This window comes from Miniopterus natalensis, chromosome 8 (assembly GCF_054644295.1).
Source record: "Miniopterus natalensis isolate mMinNat1 chromosome 8, mMinNat1.hap1, whole genome shotgun sequence".
In the NCBI taxonomy this organism is placed as follows: domain Eukaryota; kingdom Metazoa; phylum Chordata; class Mammalia; order Chiroptera; family Miniopteridae; genus Miniopterus; species Miniopterus natalensis.
The window spans coordinates 41,490,230-41,512,942 of record NC_142088.1 but is presented as its reverse complement, the minus strand read 5'-3'; the positions used below and the strand labels follow the sequence as shown (position 1 = coordinate 41,512,942).

Genomic DNA, 22,713 nt, shown 5'->3' with positions numbered 1-22,713 from the left:
GTGGAGAAAAGTAGTGCACTGCTGGTGGAAATGCAGACTGGTGCAGCCACTATGGAAAACAGTATGGAGTTTCCTCAAAAAATTAAACATGGAACTGCCTTTTGACCCAGTGATCCCAGTTCGAGGAATACATTCTAAGAAAGCCGAAACACCGATCAGAAAGAACTTATGCACACGCAGTGCAGTTTACAGTAGCTAAGATCTGGAAACAGCCCAAGTGCCCATCAGCAGATGAGTGGATAAAAAAGCTGTGGTACATTTACACCATGGAATACTACGCAGCTGTAAAAAAGAAGGACCTCTTACCCCTTGCGGCAGTATGGATGGAACTGCAGAGTATTATGCTAAACGAAATAAGCCAGTCAGAGAAAGACAAGTATCCCATGATCTCACTCATATGTGGACTATAATGAGCAAAATAAACTGATGAACAAAATAGATCCAGAGACATAGAAGCATGGAAGACTGAGGAATCTCAGAGGGAAGGCAGGGGGTTGGGGAGTGGGTGGGGAGAGATTAATCAAAGAATATATAGGCATATATATATATATATATATATATATATATATATAACCCAGGGACACAGACAATAGTATGGGGAAGGCCTGGGGGGGGCGGGGCAGGCAGATGCGGGGTGGAGGGGATCATTGGGGAGGGAAGGGGGACATCTGTAATACTTTCAACAATAAAGATAAATTTTTTTAAAAAGCCAGAGATACTGTGTTAAATTTGGACATGTGAACATTAAAGAGATATATGCTAGTTACTATGCTTAACTCTGAATAATATTCCATATATACATTAGTTTATAATGTTTTTCAAGTCTAAGAAATTGATATGCTTCCATTATTTTAAAATTAGAGTTATATGTTCTTTTTAGATAGCATTGAACTACATTGCCTCTTGAGACATTTCTCTCCTTGAAGACAAATTTCTTAAAAGAATGCTGCTTTTACCAATGTAACGATTATTGTATATGATTATATGCTTCTTAAGGTCACAAACATGTCGGACAAAAGTGAACTAAAGGCAGAGTTGGAACGTAAGAAGCAGCGGTTGGCCCAAATCAGAGAGGAAAAGAAGAGAAAAGAAGAAGAAAGGAAAAAAAAGGAAGTATGTATGATTTTAAAAAATAAACTTAATATAAAATAATTGGATTTTATTTCAAGTGCTTATACCTTTATGTAAAGCTTCAGAATCATTAAAAAAAAAAAAAAAAAATCCAGCAGTTGTGACTGCAAAGTATAGCACTATAGGTGAATATTACTTTAAAGAAACCAAGTATGACCAACAAAATTCACTGCATACAATTGCATGAGTAATAGTTGTCTAGTTGATATAGGCATTTGAGGTGTACAGTAGTCTCTTCTTATCTGCAAGGGATAGAGTCCAAGACCCCCCAGTGGATGCCGGGAACCACAGATAGTACCAAAAATGACAAAATTGACCAGCTAAAATATGATTTTCTTTTTACTAAATAAAAATATTTCATGTAGATTGATGCATTTTTAGTATTTGATTTATAAAAGTTCAACTTACATATTTAGTTTTCTAGGAATATGTTTATTATATAAAGTAAGGGGCATGTGCTCATAAAACATGGCATATACAGTATATCATAACTTAGTTTGGATTTTGAATTTATCTGAAAATTTATTAGTCTAAACTGCTAGTAATTTGTCAAGATAGTATTAATGGCAAAGAGAAATCAGAGTACTTAATTGATCAGGGGATTTGTTTTTATCTCCTTTATCATGAGTTAGTCATTGAAATATTTTTACCGAGTTATGGGTTTGATAAAGGTGGACCAGGAACTTGTCTTCTGATTTTTGACATCTCTGTTTAACCATGTATGGCAAATATACATTGACCCTGAGCTGGAGATATTTTACATGCTCCTGTATTGAAATGTACATTTATGTCTATGGGAGCTCTTTGGATAAATTTATATACTTTCACCACAGATATGTTTTAAATGGCCAGTGTAAGAAAATTTGTCCTAAGTGTGACATTCATACCAAGGTTTTCTATGTGATAGCCTAAACCAGGGGTGGGGAATGTCTATCGCTGGGGCCGTATACGGACCTCGGTCATTTGGTCTGGCCCTGCCAGGCCCTCACCAAAGAGAAGCAGTTCCAACCATCACATTAGGGAAGAGTTAATTAAATGTTTGACAAAATATAGCAGACTAATTTTTAAGTTGATAATTTTGTATGGCCCGGGAATGATGTTATGAATATCCTGATGGCAGAAAAAAGGTTCCCCACCCCTGGCCTAAACAATAGCCAAAACTTACAGGAACCTCTTAGGGGAAAAAATTAAAATAGAAGTAGAAAAATAAAAGATATGGTTTCTTTGTGGCATTGCAATGATGCTGTGAAGGCCTGTAATTGAAGAATTTTCTAGTGTGTTCTGAACCTTTCTGTGATACATTATTATAAGAAGGTCGGAGCTTTCTGTTAGCTGTTTCATTAAAAGCTACGTGGTAGAAGCATGAGTCATACTGGCAAAGCCATTACAAAGTAGTATCTATAGCTTTAAGCCCTTCAGTCCTGGGAGCAAATTTGTTTTTTTTCTAAGGATGGTCATAAGTGGCCTCTAAGGAATATCTATTACATGATTTATGTATATAATTTAAAGTTTGTAAAACATTACAAGAGATAATAGTATTAAACCATGAGTCTACTAATATATTGTGTTATATAAGTAAAGTGTCAATTGATAATACAGCCTGTTTGGCTATTTTGATGAAATTTTTGATGAATTTTTTAAGTTAAAATGGTATCATAGACTATTATGACTAACAAAATTCACTGCAGACTATTGTATGAGTAATAGTTGTCTAGTCGAAATAGGCATTTGAGGTATACAGTAGGCTTTTCTTATCTGCGAGGGATAGGGTCCAAGACTCCTAGTGTGTGCCTGAAATCGCAGACAGTACCAAACCCTATAAATTCTATGTTTTTTCCTATACATACATACCTATGATAAAATTCAGTTTCTAAATTAGGCATAGACGAGATTAACAACAATAATTGATACACTCAGGCACCACTTACTGATGTTACTATATTCTGAGAAATTTGTCATTAGGCAATTTCATCCTTGTGTAAATATCATAGGTATAATACTTACACAAACCTAGATGGTATAGCCTACTGCCCACCTCAGCAATATGGTATAGCCTATTGCTCCTGGCCACAAGCCTATAGAGCATGTTACTGTACAAAACAAAACGACATCAAATTAGCACAGTACATACTTATAAATACGTGGTAAACAAGAGATATATGAAGGCTGCTGCCAGTGTAACATTCATGCTGTTTTATAGTAAACTTGTTTTTTATAAGTAGAAATAGTACACTCTAAAATAATGATAAAAAGTATATAAACCAGTAAGTCATTTATTATTATCAAGTATTATGTACTATACATAATTATATACACTGTACTTTTATATGACTGATAACACAGTAGTTTTGTTTACATCAGCATCACCACAAACACATGCTTAATGCATTACAGTATAACATCACTAGGAGGTAGGAATTTTTCAGCTCCATGATAATCTTGTGGGACCAATGTTGTGTATCTGGTTCATTGATGACAGAAACATGCAGCACATGACTATGATAAAATAGAACAATTATAATAATATATTGCAATAAAAGTTATGTGAATGTGTTATCTCAGCAGACTAGCACAGATTTCTTTTTCCTTCTTTATGGATAGAATATTCGTTCTTACCACAGATCTTAGCAACCTCAGCATACAATTGTTTTTCTTTATTAAGTTGAGAACTTCCACCCTTTCACTTAAAGGATATACTTTATGGCTATTCTTTGGCATATCCGAATTGCCAGCATCACTACTTTTGTGCTTTGAGACATTATTAAATAAAAAAAGGGTTTCTTGAACACAAACACTTCAACACCATGACAGTCCATTTGATAACTGAGACGGTAACTAATTGACTTATAGGCAATTAGCATGTATACACACACACACGCACGCACACAGGACAAAGGGATGATTCACATCCCAGGCTGGATGGAGTGTGATATTTTATCGTGCTAATCAGAATGGCATGCAATTTAAAACTTATGAATTATTCATTTCTAGAATTTTCCACTTAATATTTTCAGAACAAGGTTAACCGCAGGTAACTGAAACCACAGAAAGTGAAACCATGGATAAATGGACAGAACTGCATATATAGAACTTTTCCCTTGAAGGCTTAAATTTCACTTGAAATGTTTTGGATGATCTGAGAGTATTGAGGCTTATCTAGTTTAACTGAAAGATTTTATTAAAACTACAAATGTCTAAAATAAAAGTTGGCAAAAGTTTAATTAAAGAAATGTTTTGAACTATGCAAAAGTGAATTTTTCCAAACCTAACCACATGTTTTATCGTAAAATAACACCTATAATTTTTTTTTTTTTAATCTTCACCCGAGGATATTTTTTCCATTGCTTTTCAGAGTGGGAGAGAGAGAAACATTGATGTGAGAGAGACACATCAATCGGTTGCCTCCGACATGCACCATGACCAGGGCCAGGGATTGAGCCTGCAACTAAGGTATGTGCCCTTGGCCCAAATTGAACCCGGGACCCTTCAGTCTGTGGGCTGCCGCTCGAACTACTGAGCAAAACTAGCCAGGGCTAACACATATAATTTAAAAAAATTTTAAAAAGCTTTCTCCAGATGCAGTTTTTACAAACATCTTTACATAAAGTTGCATGAATACAATGAAAGCTTCATAACAGAAATTTGAGGTACTCATACTTTTTTCAAAAAATCAAATTATCCATTTAGTTAAAATTTGTTTTATTTTTTTTACTTTTTAAAAATATATCTTTATTGATTTCAGAGAGAGGAAGGAGAGGGAGAGATAGAAACGTCAATGATGAGAGTCATCATGGGTTGGCTGCCTCGTTCACTCCCCCAACCGGGGATTGAGCCCGCAACCCAGGCAGGTGCCCTGACCGGGAATTGAACCATCATGATCTCCTGGATCCTACGTCGACACTGAACCACCACTGAGCCATGCCCAGCGGGCTTGTTTCCTTTTAAATAACTTCATCGTATTTTTTTTTCATAGTGTTGTGATATTTATATCTAAGCTTTTGTGCCACTGGGGGAGATTTTCGCAATTCCTAACTGTGGATAGAAATGTAATACTGTAGATAATTAGAAGTTGACTGTACTTTTAGAATTTATCTGTTAGGAAAACTTTTGTGGGAGCTCTTTGATTGCATATAAAAATGAATCAATTTAGTACATATGATTTGGAGATTACTTACTAGAACTCTACTCAGAATAATTCTCATTTAATGAGTACAATGTGTATTCAAAATACATTTTTTGAAAAGAGAAATGCTGTGTACCATATGTAAACTTAAGTTTTTAACTTAAAAAATTTAGACTGATCAGAAGAAGGAAGCAGTTGCTCCTGTGCAAGAAGAATCAGATCTTGAGAAAAAAAGGAGAGAAGCTGAAGCATTGCTTCAAAGCATGGGGCTAACTCCAGAATCCCCCATTGGTAAGGATAAGAATATATCCATTTATAAGAGACATATATTCTATTCAGCTCAGATGTATCTGAGATGAGTGAGTTGACAATATGTTTTGCATATTTTTTTTATTCATGTATCTTAAAAATTACTGATCTTATCATTTATTTGGAATTGTCTTTTTTCAGATGTGCTAATACATAGTTATTTTATTTGTTCGAGAGAGCTTCAGGTTAATTATGTTTATTAACATATATGAACCACCAATTTACTTTTCTTGTTAAATCAGTAATTAATTTCAACAAACATTTGTTGAACACATTTTCTGTGCCATACTGTATAAAGCTTAAAGATGACTGTGATTCCTGATTTTAACTCTATATACCTTTCTGTAGGTCAATCAAACTTCTAAAGGTATATTAGTATTCAAAAGTATAAGAGTGGAAAGAAAAGCTTATAGCCTTCTGCTCTCAGTGCTAATAAGGGAAATAATATTAATACATTATTTTGGCAGTGATCTGACTTAGTCTCATTCTTTTTCTCTGTTACTCATTTTGTTAGCAGTGCTAGACCAAAAAGCTGAAATAATAGAGGTACTGAGGACAATCTAATTATATATCAGGAAGCATTAAAATAATTTTGAGCTGGGTGCTTTTACATAGTATTTTAGTTTGACATGGCCGTTGTCCTTTAGGGACCTAAAATTTCAGGGTTAGCTTGTGGACTAATTTCATCTAGTCCAGGGAACGAATACCAGAGATAGTAACTGCTGTATATGTTGCAAAACTACAACAAAATTGTCCTGAGAGCTGATATTTCTAAAAGGTTTAAAGATGAAGAAGCTGGTTCCTCTCCTGGTCTGCTTCATTGTTATTTCTTTCAGCTCATTTCCCTTTTCCTTATTGGTAGAGTATTAAGATTGAAATACATCAGTGTTTATATCTTTATTTAATAAGCTTGTGTTGCATATTGCAGTTTTAAAAATAAATGAATCAGAACACTGTTTTCTTGTTTAAAAAATACCAAGTTCCTTGTTAGTTGTATAGTTTTTGAATAATCATTTTTTCTGAGCCTTTGGCTTTTCTCTGTCTCCTGTAGGATTTTTTTTCCTTTTCTATTCTTTTTAAGACATCAGTTTCACTGAATTCACCTGCTCGTACTTCTTAATTTATGGCCCACCTCCATCATCAATTCTTGAAAGATCATTCTTTAGTTGTGTGCATATGTGTGTTTGTGTGTATTTCTCCCTATACCCCATCTTTAGTTTCATTCCTCTTCCCAGTCTTGCATTAAGTACTTTTGCATTTTTAACATACATACTTTTGTCTGTCCTACATGTGTTTACATTTTTCAAGTTTTCACATATTTATGTGTGTATGTGTTTTATATACATACATGGCATTGTACTGTATGTCTCATTCTTTTATAAAGGGGAGCTTTTCCTTCATAAATAGGTCTGTTTGGTTACTCTGACTGCATTTTCACTTTAATTACTAATAGTCACCTCCAAGGAGTGGCAAAGAAGGGGGTTGTGGGTGTGTGTGTGTGTGTGTGTGTGTGTGTGTGTGTGTGTGTGTGTGTGTATTTTAAAAATAGATTAGCTAATATTTTATTTAGGATTTTTGTGTATATACTCATAAGTGAAATTGACCTGTAATATTCTTGTACTGTCTATGTTCAGTCTCCATTCTGGTTATCATTTAAAATAAATTGGACAGCTTTCCCTTTTGCTGTTTTGTGGAACAACTTGTAAAAGAGAGATATTATCTGTTGCTTAAAAACTTGATTAAATAGAACTGCAAAGCTGCCTGGGATTATTACTTTTTCCCCAAGGGGTAATAGACAACAGGTTTTTTTGTTTTGTTTTTTACTGTTTCAAGTTTTTTTATGGTTATAGTCTATTTAAGTTTTTTATTTCTTCTTGTATCAGTTTTTTTAAAAAACACAGTAATAAACGTTTATTATCTTGTACAGTTTCTGCCAGTCAGGAATTTAATAGTTGCTTAGCCGAGTGATTCTGGCTCAGGGTCTCTTATGGGGTTGAACTCAAGATGTTAGTCAGAGTTGTAGTCATCTGAAGTCTTGACTGGGGCCAGAGGATTTGCTTCCATGATGGCTCACTGCCATGTCTGGCAGGTTGGTATTGGCTGTTGCGGGGAGGGGGGGACAGGGGGCTGAGTTCCTCTCCATGTGGGCCACTCCACAGAACTACTTGAGTATCCTTGCATCATGTCAGCTGGGTTCTCCCACACTGAGCAATCTAAGAGAGAAAGAGAGCCAGGAGGAAGCTGTCCTTTTTTTGACTTACCCTCGGAAGTCCCACAGCGTCATTGCCTCCACATTCTGCCCATTGGAAGAGAGTCACTAAGTCTAGCCCACATTCACATAGAATTTGTGGATATTCTTTAAAACCACCAAAATATTTACATAAACTCATAGGTCTCTTCATATTTTGAGATGAAAATATGCTTTGTTTTCCTTTAAATATATTAATATGATGATTTATATCAGTATGTTTTCTAATATAAAAGCATATTTACATTCTGGAATAAACCCAGCCTAGTTATGAGACACTATTTTTCTTATACATTGCTAGATTGTTTGCTAGTATTTTATTTAGTAATTCTTCATCTATGCTCGTAAGACTCATACTTTTTTTTTCCTTTTACTATATCTTGTCTGGTTTTATTATAATGGTTATACTAGCCTCATTAAATGAGTTGTGTGGTTTTCCACCTTTTGTTCTCTGATGAATGCCTAAAAATCTTTCTAGTATTTACTTAAAATCAGGCCAGAAGACTACGGGATACAGATGTAGGCAGTGGCTGTCAAACTTTTTTGACAGTAACCCACAATAAAAAATACATTTTGTGTCATGACCCAGGGTGAATACTTATTTTTCTTTTCAATACAGAATAAATTTATTAAGTATATTTTATTGTAAAATATAAGAACACTGCTAGGATACTCAAGAAGATTTATTTTAAATATAAACCTATTACTTTCTTAAAATGGACTTTTCTTTTTTTTTTTACTTTGCTAAAGAGAATTTGTTTTTGTTTTTTTTAAAAAAATGATAGAGCTAATAAACCTCTTAGCTTCTCTTCATTGATAGATTATTTATTTGGTCATTTGACTGCTTTTTGTCAGAGGTCCTTGAGGGTAAGGATAACATTTTATGCCTGGTGCCCAGCACAGGCTAGACACTTAAATGCTTGTTCATTTGTTATTAGGTCATATGTCTTTATAACTGGTAAGGCCAAATAATAGCCATTCTGCTTTAAAAGCAACAGCAAAATCTTACTGTTTAAATTTTAGGAAAATGCATAGTGGAAATTTCCACTATGGCTCTTTTTAAAAAACCTAAATTTAAGTGATAAGTCTTAAGAAAGTTAATTTTAGACACAGCATTCCAGACATATTGTATCAAATATGGAGTTCTTAAACATTGATGGTCGAAAAATTAAAGTGAATCCCTTTTTGTGTACGTAACTACTGTTTTAACCATCTTGTAAAGAGATGAAAACATTGTGAATTACTCTGTAGCCTGAGTCTGTATCAATTGGATAGGGTAAATTGATTAATGTGATAGTTTATTATCTAGATTTTCTTTAAGAAGAAACAAAAGAAATTTGCTAGTCAAGATAAGTATTGCTTCATTTTTTCCCCTTTTGTAATTTTTGAATATTTTAAATATGATTTTTAGATAGAATGCTTTCCATGTGCCAAGTCATTTTTTCAAGTGATTTTAGTCTAATTTTAATAGTTTCTTACAGAATTTTAATTCTATAAAATTTTATTTTTAATTTCTTTTTAAAAATTTATCTGATGCTCTGAATTATATAGAAGAGAAAGAAGGAAAGGAAACATTTAGGGGAGAATAATGGAGGATAAACTTTATTATCAGGAGAAGGGGCCACAGAAAAGGGAGAAATTAATAGTTTTCAGAGATTTAAGGTTAAAAGCAACAGCTTTCAAGACAAAAAGAGTAAGGTATGAAGAAGTTAGTTATTAATATTCCAGGCTAGGATCATTTGTGTCCACAAGGGGGCATAATTGTAACAAAGGCTGTGTTTGAATACTAAGTATCCTAGAAGAGACCTCACAATTTCAGGTTATCTCAAAAGCTCACTCCTTCCATATCACTGTCTTCTACCAACACTTCCATTCCCTGCATTTATTTTCCTTGACTGTCCACCTTTCTAGGTCCTTCTTTCTGGAAAAGCCCCTTCTTGCCAGAAGCTTTCTTCCACTTGAAAAATAATTGGGCTGTGCAGCATCCTTTATCTCTGAGACTTCTGTGTGGTTCTCAGTGGTTGACCCAAATTTCATTCTAATTCTGAATCTAGGTACATTCCCGGGTCTTTGTGCTTTAAGAATATTCTAGTTGTTACTTCACAGGCCAAAAGGCAGCAATGTTAATTTTATATCCCTAGAAGGCCAAAATCTAAGCTGGTGGGAAAGGCCTTCTTGATTGGCTTTTTGTCCTAGAGAATGAGTCACAGCTTTTCAGTATTACATGATCAGTGAATGCTATGGTGTAGATTTGTTTTTCAGTTTACTTCATATTTCTCCATCGTTTCTCAAAGAAGGAAATAGGTCTCTTTGCTCTAAGCTTCTAAGAAGTTTAAATTCATTTACACTGTTTTATATACAGAACAGTGTAGTAAGGTGATCTGATTGAATCACTGTTGTTATTAAGCAAATCATGTATTATTAATAACATTATTTTCAAAGCTGATTGGACTCTTAACCCAGCTTTAAAAATGAATTCTAGAATTGAGTCTTTTCGGAGATTTGGCAGGTAATTAATTGTTCAGTGTGGTGTTTTTTTAAATCTCCATAAAGGCATGCTTTTGTTTGTTCTTAGGGATCATTTGTTGGAGTTTGGGAGTGTGGTGGCATTGACTTATTCTGCAATTACTGTATTCTTTGATTTTTCTAGACTAATTGGGTTAAAATATGGTAGTCATCAAATAAAGCTACCGTTCCCTTTTTTTACCTATTAACCATCTTCCTTTTTCAATAATAGTAACTTCCCTTTTTTAGGTTTGTTCCTTCTTGTAGTATACATTATTTATTATTGAGGATGAAGTTGGTAGATCAGAAAATAACTCTGAGTCCTTAATAAGTCCTTTTCATCATCCGGCTTGGAAACTTTTTTTTCCCCCCCAGAAAGAATATAGTTTTGGGGTGGAGATTTTTATCTAATTACAAATTTGAAGTTGTGATTTATTTTGCTTCTGGCTGAGAAACTAATAATTTGGTAGCATCACCCCTATGATGTATTTTTTATTTCTGAAACTTTCATTTCAGAATTGGCTATTAGTGTATTTATGTATGTATGTATAATTACTATTTAATATATTTCCATAAAGAATTTGAGGTTATATATGTGTGTGTGTGTGTGTGTGTGTGTGTATTTTAACATAGTCTTAACCAAGAAAGGTAATGTTGAACTGTTGAATGGAGTCATTGATATTTGAAGTCACTAGAAACGGGGAAAAATCATATTACACTGGAAAAAAATTTTATAGTTCATCACAAATAATTAAATGGAGAGGAATATTGCTATTTTTCTCCAACCTTTCTAATAGGTTACTTAGAAAAATTATTTTTCTAAGCATGAAGTTAAGTATGTAATTTAAAGAATACAAAATTTCTCCTTTGAAAACCTTTACTATGAAAACATTTTGTTGCCCCATTATGATTTAATAAACATGTATTTGTGCTTATAGTGATAAACCACTGTTAGATATTGCTCTTTATTCCTGTCCCTTTGGATCTTAATCTAAAGGAAGCCTTATAGTGAGAGGTGGACAAAAAGATGAGGAAATGTAACATAAGAGAAGTTAAAGGATATTAACGTTTTATTTCAGATACAAGTTATTTTTGGCTACTTTGAGTTATACATACAACACCTAGCACAGTGCCATCTGCATGTGAACTATAGGGTGTCCCCCCAAAATGTATACATACACTTGTAATAATTATAAAGGCAGTATTTATTAAAATACATTTCATTTTCAAAATGGAGCTATCAGCTGTTAAAGTATGCATACATTTTTTTGGAGACACCCAGTATATGAAGGCAATTTAGTTTTATCATTGTTTCTGAGAGATTTAATCACAAAATTAGAAACATTTTATTATGTTTTCATAATCCTTTGGAATTTAAGTAATAATCACTATCTCAGAAAAAATTCTAGCTATGATTTTTCTTCTTCTAATCTTACTGGTTTACTGATAGAATTTGCCACTAAAGAAATAGGATGATCAGTTGTGCACTTATGTTTAAGATGTAATTCATCGTACTAAACTTGTACCTTTCGTTAGGTTAGCAACACTGTTTCTACTGCAGCATGTATAAACATTTAAACATATTTTTAAGAGTTCAGTGAATGGGACTATTCCAAACACAAGCTTTTAATTAAATACATTTCTTTAGTTCCTATATAACTGGGAACTTCCCTGCTTTTCAGTAGACTAGTAAAAGAAGGACTTGCAGCTCAACATAAAATGTATTAGTCACTTAATATTGTGCATTGAAAAATTATTTTAAAAAGATACTTGGGATTGGGGACAATTATGGTAAAATTTAACCAGAAGATGGCAGTGATGATCCTCCTATACTCCCTGCAATGGTAATCAAAAAGTTTTACAAATGTAATAGCATGAAATGTGCACGCTCAACTGTTGGTATATAGTGTTATAAGTGACAGTTTAGGGGAAAGCATTTGCTGTTTGTTGTATATACTATGAAAAATGTGTATTTTTCTATAAGAAGGGATTAAGAATATTTTGGGTGTCTGTATCTTTGTCTGTACACTTCAGTTTTTTCTGAATACTGGGGTAAGGAAGTTACCATAAGTCTTGCCTTGTCTAAGTTGCATGCATCACTTTATGTTATGCATCATGTATAGAGGGCATGCTGTTTTATGGCCTGTTTGCACTTTCCACCCAAATTGCTGGAAACTAATGGACATTTTAAAGGAGCCGTTCCTTTAATCATTTCTATAAATTGGCCTTTATTTTTTGATGGGAAGAAAATTAAATTTAAGACATTTTTTAAAGAAAAAAATGTTAGGCAAAAATTAACATTTAAAAATAAATCTCAGAAAACCAGAGAGCTCATGACTTTTGAAGCATATTTTAGAGTTTTGGTTTTGACAGAAATTATAAATATTATTTGTTACCTGGTGATCTTAAAAGTGAGAAATTAGAAAGGGGAGAAGGAATGCTCTCCTTTGAAAATTAGTGCCTGCATTTGGTGTTGACTGAGACGAAGATGCATCCTTTTATAACCTTGCTCTTTTTAAATATAAAGCCCAAATGCATTTGCCCGAGAAGCTGCCTGACTCGTCAGCATGCATCGTTAACTTTGTCTTTCTCCTCTTCTTTCTGCTGTCATTTTCATTCATGTGTTTTTGTTTTTTGGTTTGCCATTATTTTTTCTTTTTTGTTAATTACTTCATGTTAAATTACTTTTGAAACGTCATAAGCTGAGCAGCCTCTCCGTGTAGTAACAGCGGATACCTGTCTGTTTCACTATTTAGTCCCTCCTCCTATGTCTCCATCTTCCAAGTCTGTGAGCACACCGAGTGAAGCTGGAAGCCAAGACTCTGGAGATGGCGCAGTGGGATCTAGGTACAGTAATTTTCTTTTAATATTTTAAGGATAGGGTGCATTTAGTGCCCAGATACTGTCAGTGTTTTAGGGGGTCTCTAAATAGTTACGTTGAGTTAGTCTTAATATTTTGAAATCTAAATGGCACAGAAATTGTTTGTTGCAAATTGGGGAAATTTTTTTCTTTACAATTTTAACTGTCACATTTGATTAATTTAGTATTGAATAGTTAACTGATTTTACGCTAATTATTTTATATTAAAATAGAGTTGTTAATTTATATGAATGTTTTCTGTTTAAGCACACTTGATATTGGTTAATATGTGACTGTTTGGGGTATAAATAGTGTAAAACCTCCCTGTTGTGCTTAATTCCCCATTTAGTAATTGAAAATCTCAATAATACAGTTAAAAAGCCTAATTCTGTTCTATTAATTCACTAGTTCTGATTAAGATAGAGAATAGTAATGCATAAAATACCAAGAATAAGGAGTGACTGCTAAGGAAACATTAAGTTTTTCACTGCCTTGAGGGCATCATGCTAAGTAAAATAATTCAAAGAAAGACAAATATTGTATAATCTCACTTATATGTGGAATCTTAAAAAATAAATTTGCTCATAGAACAGATTGGTGGTTGCCAGAGATGGGGGGCAGGAGATGGGCAAAATGGGTGAAGGGGAGTCAAAAGGCACAAACTTCCAATAAAGTAAGTCCTGGGGATGTGATGTGCAGTGTGGTGACTATAGTTAATAATGCTGTATTGTGTATTTGAAAGTTGCTAAGAGAATAGACCTTTAAAGGTCTTATCACAAGAAAAATAAATTTAACTATGTATGGTGATGATGTTAACTAGATGTATTGTGGTGATCATTTCACTATATATACAAATATGGAATCATTATGTTGTATACCTGAAACTAACAAAATGTTATATGTCAATTATACCTCAATGAAAAAAGAAAAGAATGTTTACTTCCAAGTTTTCCTGAATTTGCATCTTCCTGTGAAACTGTATTTGTTTGTTTTAGGATCCTGCAACTTGTTGGGTCTTGCTTTTCAAAAGTTCAGTAAGATTTCAGCTTCTTTCCAAAAATTGTGTTGAGAAAAGTATTATTACTTCTCTCTCTCTTTCTCTCTCTCTCCCTCTCTCTCTCTCTCTCTCTCTCTCACACACACACACACACACACACACACACACAATAATAGCAAGTCTTCCATTGCACTTTTTGACTTCCTGTGACAGCTGAAATGAGATTAAACATAGGTAGTTAAAATCTTTATTTAGAATCCTTCTTTTGGGCCAGTAAGTTAAATGTCCGTCTCAGAAAAATCTCTTAATACACCTTTTTTTTTTTTTTTTTTTTTTTTAAATAAGAAACAAACTGAGAAGTTTTTCTCTTCTTTGTGCCTGAGCCCCTCTGATTGAAGTTACAGAGATGTAATGAGTATCTAAAAACAGGCAAGAAAAGAGTGAGGAAGAGAGCTAGATAATCCATAAGTGTAGTACTTACTATTCCTGAATAATCAGGTTATCATTAATAATTAGAAGGCACAAAAGGTTCAGTTTGAATTTGAGATGGCTTTCCAAAACAGTTCTGTATGTAGAACCAAAATTTCAAATCTAAGCAATACTGTCATTGGAGGTAAATGACATAACTCTTATCATTTAAGACAAATCAAAGTTTTCTTTTTAGAAATACTATTTCGTTATACAATAGTATGTATTATAGATTATTTAGTCTAAGTTTAGCTTTAAGGCTAAATTAATTTTTTTAATATTCATACTTCTGTGTTTTTATACAAATATGTTAGTATTTTTTTTTTGGCCAATAAGCAAGTGCTATTTTCAGGTGAAGGGTTTTTTTTTTTTCTTCCTTTTGCAACATTACCATAGTAAAAATATTTCCCAAAATAAAAAATAATTATATTTATTAAATTTCTTTATTTGATATTATACATTACTTTAATGTATATAATATAATATATTCATTACAAATTCAGTTTTCTTGATTTTGAATAGGAGTAGAAAGGTTATTTTAATGCAACATCAGCAAGTTTGCTTTCAAAAGTAGTATGTAACATCTGTTTGGTTTTTAAAATTAATGTGAATTAAAACATATCCCCATCAGTTTCATTGGGAAACCTAGAGATTATTAGAGACCTATTTGAATATTGTAAATTGGTACAAGGAGTAAATATTATTAAAAAAAATATTTATTTGTATATACAGGATGGGGCAAAAGTAGGTTTACAGTTGTGAATATGCAAAGGATTTATTCTTGTATTATTTATTTATTATTGTTTTTCCATATGAACAACTGTAAGCCTACTTTTGCCGCACTCTGTAGAATACATAACCACTGAATTGCCAATTTAATGTTAAGTACTATAGATTACCACAGAAAAGAAAGTGTTCCTGACTCTTTCCATCATGGAACCTACATTCTAGTGATTACATCATTAATTTATGGGAGAAGATATTCACAAATGATATATTGATAAGGGTTTAATACCTAAAATATATAAAGAACTCATAAACTCAACATCAAAAAACAATCTAGCTAAAAAATGGGCAGAGGACCTGAATAGACACAGATGCAGATGGCCAACTGACACATGAAAACATGCTCAATCAACATCACTAATCATCATGGAAATGCAAATCAAAACCACAGTGAGGTGTCACCTCACAGAAAGACAATAAATAATAAGTACTGGTGAGGATGTGTAGAAAAGGGAGCGCTTGTGCACTGTTGGTAGGATTGCAAATTGTTGCAGCCACTATGGAAAACAGTATGTAGGTTCCTCAGAAAACTAAAAATAGAATTACTATGTGATCCAGGAACTTCACTCCTACGTATCTCTCTGAAGACAGTGAAAACATTAATTTGAATATGCACCCTTATTATCATTGCAGCATTGTTCACAATAGCCAAGATATGGAATCAGCATAATTGTTCATGGATAGATGGGTAAAGGAGACATGGTATACATACATAAAGAATGAGGTCTTACCACTTGTGCCAACATGGGTGGACTTAGAGTGTCTTAGGCTAAATAAAATAAGTCAGGCAAAGAAAAGACAAAATGGTTTCACTTGCATGCAGAACCGGAAGAACAAAACAACTGAGCACGCAAAACAGAAACAGACTCGTAACACAGAGACAAATGATGGTGGCCACAGGGAAGGGGATGGGGTGGGCAAAAAGGTGAAGGGGCATAAGAGACACACACTTCCAGTTATGAAATAAGGCTTGGAAATGTAATGCACAGCTGGGGAATAGTGTTAGTAGTATTGTAACAGCTTTGTACTGTGACAGATTGTTACTAGACTTACCACTGTGATCACTTCGTAAGGTATATAAATGTTGAAAAACTGTTGTACACCTGAAACGCATATACTATTATATCAACTATGCTTTATTTCTTTTGAGGATGTTATTCACTGTATTAAAAAGTTCTAGTGATAGTATACTAACTTGTGTTTAAAGTGTAGATTTTTAATAATAAGTTGTAAAGCAAGAAAATAGGTATTTAAATATCTTTAGGGGTATTTGTTCTTATTGGAGAGTGAATACAAAATTAGTTTCTTCTAAGTTTAACAGTGGAGGGAAAATTTCCTCTTTTTGAATGAGGTGACATACCTTTTTAATTTTAGTACATACATTGTCTCCTTTAAACTCATTTTAAACAATTTTCAAGAGGGCTGAGTATGTTCATTTCATATATGTATATATAAATATAAATATACATACATATACACACACACAAGAGTAGAAAACTATGATTTCCACTAAATTATCTCCAGATTCCATAGTAGAAAGATAATTAATATTGTTGATTAATTGGTGCTATTGGCAATAAAATAATAGCACTTCTAAATATATGGCTTTGAAAAAGAATAGGGTCTGGGAATGAACTCAAATTGAGCAGGCATGATAATAATGAAAGAATAAAGAGAAAAAGAAGAAATGCCACAGGAAAATGCATGAAGATGTGTGAGATGGCCAAAACAGTGTAAGATTAGTATGCTCGAGGAGAGGGAAAAGCTGTATTAGACATTATCAAATATATCGAAACATGTCAAAATCACTATTTCTAAATGCCAAAAATTTCTATTGGGCCTGGTGGTAATTTATGAATAAATATAAAAGGCCATGAAAAATGATATTTCTCTAACTTTGCAGATTAGGAAATTACATTTCATTAGGTTTCTAGTTCACTTTCTCAGTCACAGAATTAACTCTAAAATTTAGGTGGAATCAGTTATCCTGTTGGGAAATCCATGCCTCTTACTCCTTTTTCCTTTCTTGATTAGTTTCTCTCTCAGGCGTTTGGATTATATTGGAATTTTACTTTATATGTCTGCACATGCCTTTAATAAATATAATCCCATATGTTGTTCAGTATGTTTTCTGAACTGGCTGTATTTTGCAGCAAAGTTTTACTTGATGTTAGACTAAAATGACATCCTCAACAAGGAGTTCTATGTCACTGATAACAGCTAGAGCTCTCATATAATGTAAAGGCTGTGGACAGAACATTTGTTGGAGAGCATCTCATAGAACCGTTTCTGGTTTAACAAAGCCTTAGTTTGCTGCTATTCGTTGCTTTGTACAAAGTAAATTTTCACTGTGGCCTCCTTTTTCTTTGCATACACACAATACTGTTTAAATCTCAAGATCTTTCTTCATATTTCCAAAATGAAGAATTCCTCTAGTTAAAGTCAGCTGATTGTTTTTATTGATAAATTGTATAAGCAAGTAAAGTACAGAAATAATTTGTTGTATTTAAATATTATAAGTTTTAGTTGTACATTATAACTTATTGAGAAACTAATATTTTGACAAAATGATAGCACTGAATATATTGTGCTTAACTTTTTAATAGGGACTGTGAGCATCATACAGTACTGTATGTAATTAATTATTTTATATATCGCTAACCTATAAGAATGCCAATGTGACAAAGTACCTTTTGCTTTAGTAATGACTAGATCTCACTTAAGTGGAAAAGATCTCAGTAGTAGGCAAGGCTAAAGAACAACTGAATGTTTATTTAGGGTCAATATTCTCCAAAATTTAGTTTAAGTAAGCCTTTTGAACATAAAATATTTTTCCTGGGAAAAGTCTATTTTTTCCTAGAGACAGAAATCTTTAGCTGCTTTCTAAAGCAGATGACATGTAAGCCCAAGGCAGTGCTTAACCCATAAATTACATAAGGGTCACATTTTGGAAACTTTAGCTATTTTATTTCCCAGTGGAATAGTCTTTGGCTTTTTTACCGAAAGGCTTACGTGTTGACTCATTTCCTTTACCAATATGACAGTTTCCTGCACACATTTAATGCTTTGGGCAAGGTTATAATATGTTAGCTAAAATGTTTTTACTAGTGTTTTTTAAATTAGAAAACTTAATTTTAAACTATTTTTATAGCCTGCCTTGTTATCCAAAAATAATATATTATTTGTGTTGTTGAATGCTTGGCTGTTCTTATCCATTACTGTGCAATATTAGTTTCCCTTAATCTGAAAATACTGTCTTTTAGCTATTCCAGGTTATATGTTTGCATCTTTAACTGTATTATGCTTATTGCATGCACTAGAGCGTTGAGTGATACTTGGTGTTTTTTTCATACTAACCAGAATATGTGGTTTTTAATTATGAACAGTACTTTAGCTATTCGTAGAGTGTATTTGCTTGACTAACTTATGGCCTTTTCTGCTAACGCTTCATGGTTGTCCTACAACCATTTAGGACGCTGCATTGGGATACAGATCCATCAGTTCTTCAGCTTCACTCAGATTCCGATTTGGGGTATTGAATAGATTTATTACCTTCCCTTTTTTATAATTAAATTGATTCTTTGTGAAACTGTCCTAATTTCATTTTGCTTAAATTTGTGATATGCAGTATATAGTTAGGAAAAGAGTTATATTTTACTGTGACACCTCATTTATCCTCTATCATTTTGTGAAAGAAATATTTTATGTATCTGATTTTCTAGGTATCCTAAATCTGCCCATTTAAGTGTCTAGATTCCTTTTATTATTTCTATATTTTTGGTGTAAGTTTTTAAAAGATGTATTACAAAGTTCCCAGACTTTTAACACATATTCTACATGTAATTGAACCTTTTCTGGGTTTTTCACTATGAATATTAATTTATTTTCCTATATTAAAATTCAGCAATGATTTCTAATGTTTTGAGAGGAACAGAGCTGTTGGTCTCTATACTATGGCCCCAGATTACTATTGGCTTATTCATTTATTAGTTCATTTATTTATTCTAGCCCCCAATGCAAAATATAAATGTTTGCTGCTGCCACTGTGCCCTACTAAGATAGCTCTTTTCCCTTGATAATTTGCAGCTTTAAAACATAGGACCAATACCTTTGGAATTACGTTTAAAGTAAGAATAAATAAGCCTTGAATTGCAGATAAGAGAAGTATATGAGCTTCTTGTACATTAGCTGGAATGGCCTCTCTATCGGCTGCCCCAAGGCTCTCCCACCCCCAGTTGCTTCCTTATTCTCAATAAATTGGCTTTTGGATAAGTGAGGTATTACTCCCTACCCTTCTACCTTTAAATCTTAGAATATTTTGTTTGTTCTAATATTGTGATTTTTATCTATTAGATCCTATTTGTACTCAAGTTAGTAACTTGTCCTAATGTTAGCCTGACCATTTTTCCCAGATATGATTCACATCATAAAAATCAGAATATAATGTTTCTTATTTTAAATTTTATTATTAGAATACTAGATTACTTAAATGTACTTAAAATTTCTCATTTAACTCTTCAATTATGCTCTTTTTCTTTCTTTAAGGCTAACATATTCCTAAATTTCTTATGGCCCACATTTAGGACCTTAGAGAAAATTAACTTCTTAAATGTACTAGTTTTATTATACATTTTTGTACAGTATTTTGAAAAGGATGTTTATATAAGAAAAAAGTTGTTGTATTACCAGTGATCTATATGTATATTCCAGATATCCTGCTTGATATTCTAGAGGTTACAGCAATGTCTTTATTAAATATCCTTTTAAGACAGCCTCATAACTGAGAACTTCTTTGGGAGTTTGGATGCATACTTTATTTGGTTTAGAATTTAAAAATAATAACCAAGAAAAGATCCCCCAGATATCTAATAAAAGATATTTTTCAGTAGGTCCCTTTTACTCAGCCACAACTTTCTTCTGTTTAACAAAAAGGAATGCTTTCCCGCTATTTAAAATAGAAGTAACTAGTAGTATTATAGTATTAAAAAAATCTGTTGCTTTAGTTTAGGTATAAAGTATCTGCACTATAGTTTGTCCATATATGAATTGAGGACAACATGTACCATGCAGATATTAGCAATTTAAGTTTAAATTTTTATTTTAAAATCTAAGTTGACTGTATGATTTTCAATTTCTACAAAATACAAGCGGAGAAAAAGGTTTTCAACAGAAAGTTACTTTTCTGTCTTACAAGTGAAGTCTCCTAATGTGGAGGGAACTGAAAGTGATCTGAGTGAGATCCATATTATCTGACTCTTAAAAACAGTCCAGAATCATATCCCTGCTAGAAAAAAAAAATTCTCATAACCAACCATATTCAGCAGACTGCTCTGAAATTCCTATCTTCTTACTCTATTATTGCCCACACATTTGCTCTAAGAAACTAAATTATTTGCTTTCTTAAAGTGAAAAGTAAATACCTTGAATGATTCATAAATATCTTTTGTTCTTTCTACCTTCTAACTCTTTTGTTAAGATAAAACCAATTCATTGTTCATCTAAAATTTCTTGAGTAAAACGGGGATTTAAATTACAATGTTGGGTACACAATGTTTAATTCTCACTTTTCCAAAATAACATGGTTTGATGTAGTGTATCATTTGTTGTATTTTAAAACATTTGTGTTCACTTTATTTAGACGAGGACCTATTAAACTTGGAATGGCTAAAATTACACAAGTTGACTTTCCTCCTCGAGAAATCGTGACATATACAAAGGAAACTCAGACCCCAGTTATGGCTCAACCCAAAGAAGGTGAATATCCTTAATATGATTGTCATTAATCTTCCTGCTCCCCCTTATTTTTTAATAAGTGGATTGTTTCCCTTTTCCCCCCATGCTTTTTTGTTTTTATTCTTTGGCATGCATATTTAGGGGGAAAAACATAATGCTTTAGGGTTTCTATATTTATGTATTTGTTTTTTAGAGTTTTAACACTTTCTCTTTTAAAAAAAGTTAAAGTATAAGCTGTATGTATGTTTTAATTTTGTTGACATAAGTTTAAGTCAGTCTTCATTTTGTCATTAATATGTACAGTTTTAGAAGCAGATTTGCTTAGGAATGTTTTATTTCTCTGTTGTTGAGCGTAAAATTCTTCCCAAAAAGAGCATGCATCGCACAGTGAATGAAATCATGTAAATTATTTTCCATAGAGCCTGCTGTATTCTGATACATTGTAATGCTATAATTATTATCCATATTAATGAACAATTCTAGATCTAATTCTTAAACTTCCTCTTTTGTGATCAAAGGGCTGTACTATGTTGATTATATAGAAGCCTTTAATCTGAGTGTAATGGAGGGAAATACATACACACATTATATTGAATGTGGAGTCCTTTAATTCTTAAACCTGAAGGAGTTACCATTTTCACATTGGGGACTAATTTTTTAATCCCATCAACTAGCTGATGATTCAAGCATAAAGCTAATAAATACGATAGTTCTTGTTTTTCCCAGTGAGGCTAATTTTTGTCGTACATATAGGAGGTCTACATAAGATCCCTGATACAGATGTATAGTTTTTTATCTGGAACTTTGGAGTCGTGTATGTATTTGAAATCAGAATTCTTCAGATTTCAGAAAAGTGTAATGTGTATATACCATATATAAACACTGCAGCAACTTCTTGGGCATTAATATTTGGGCAGCAGAATATATGAACATTCAAATTAAGTAAGATAAATAATATTATAAATAGCTTTACCACTGGTCATGTCTGGGTTTACCACCAAACAAGTTATATGGATTTTAGAGTTGTTCATACTTTGAAATTGTGGACCCCCTAATAAAATATCCTTTTAGCAGTCTGTGCATAAGGAACATTTTTTTCTCCTTAGCCAGGAAAATTTATTCCTATTTAATTATAGAATATTAAACATAAAAACTATCAAAGTGTAATTTATTTTTTAAATTTCAGTTAAATTACTATGTTTCTGCCTTAAGGAGAAACAAAAGTAATATTCATTACAGAAATCCCAGAAAATACAGGTAAACAAAAGTTAGGGGGAGGAGGGATCCTTAAAATCCGTAACTATTACCAAAGAAAGTCTTTAAACTGTCATGTTTATATATATAACTCAAAAAGTTAATCTAACTATTTTATAATTTGGTAGTAGATCATCACATACACTTTTAACAATTCTCCTTTTTCTGCCCACTGAGAGAAATGAAATTAATACCTTAAATTTTTCTTTTCCCTTTCATCTTGTTCCCAAAGGAGTTGACATTATCATACATACAATTACACTTTGAAAAACTTGAGGAAATCAGGGTAACATTTTATT

The 22,713-nt window shown here is 32.7% G+C and overlaps 1 protein-coding gene across 3 annotated transcripts in view; it reads left to right on the top strand.

The window, feature by feature from the left end:
• DYNC1I2 (dynein cytoplasmic 1 intermediate chain 2) overlaps nucleotides 1-22,713 on the top strand; it is a 49,965-nt gene that overhangs the window by 893 nt on the left and 26,359 nt on the right. The window contains exons 2-6 of one of the 3 annotated variants that reach the window (XM_016203966.2): nucleotides 997-1,113; nucleotides 5,428-5,545; nucleotides 13,073-13,163; nucleotides 18,900-18,959; nucleotides 21,066-21,181. In XM_016203966.2, coding sequence (XP_016059452.1) covers nucleotides 1,006-1,113; nucleotides 5,428-5,545; nucleotides 13,073-13,163; nucleotides 18,900-18,959; nucleotides 21,066-21,181 — 493 coding nt within the window. In that variant the 5' untranslated portion in view covers nucleotides 997-1,005. Of the gene's footprint in view, nucleotides 1-984; nucleotides 1,114-5,427; nucleotides 5,546-13,072; nucleotides 13,164-18,899; nucleotides 18,960-21,065; nucleotides 21,182-22,713 lie in introns of those variants that run through there. The other 2 variants (XM_087819776.1, XM_016204128.2) reach the window with 2 other exon arrangements.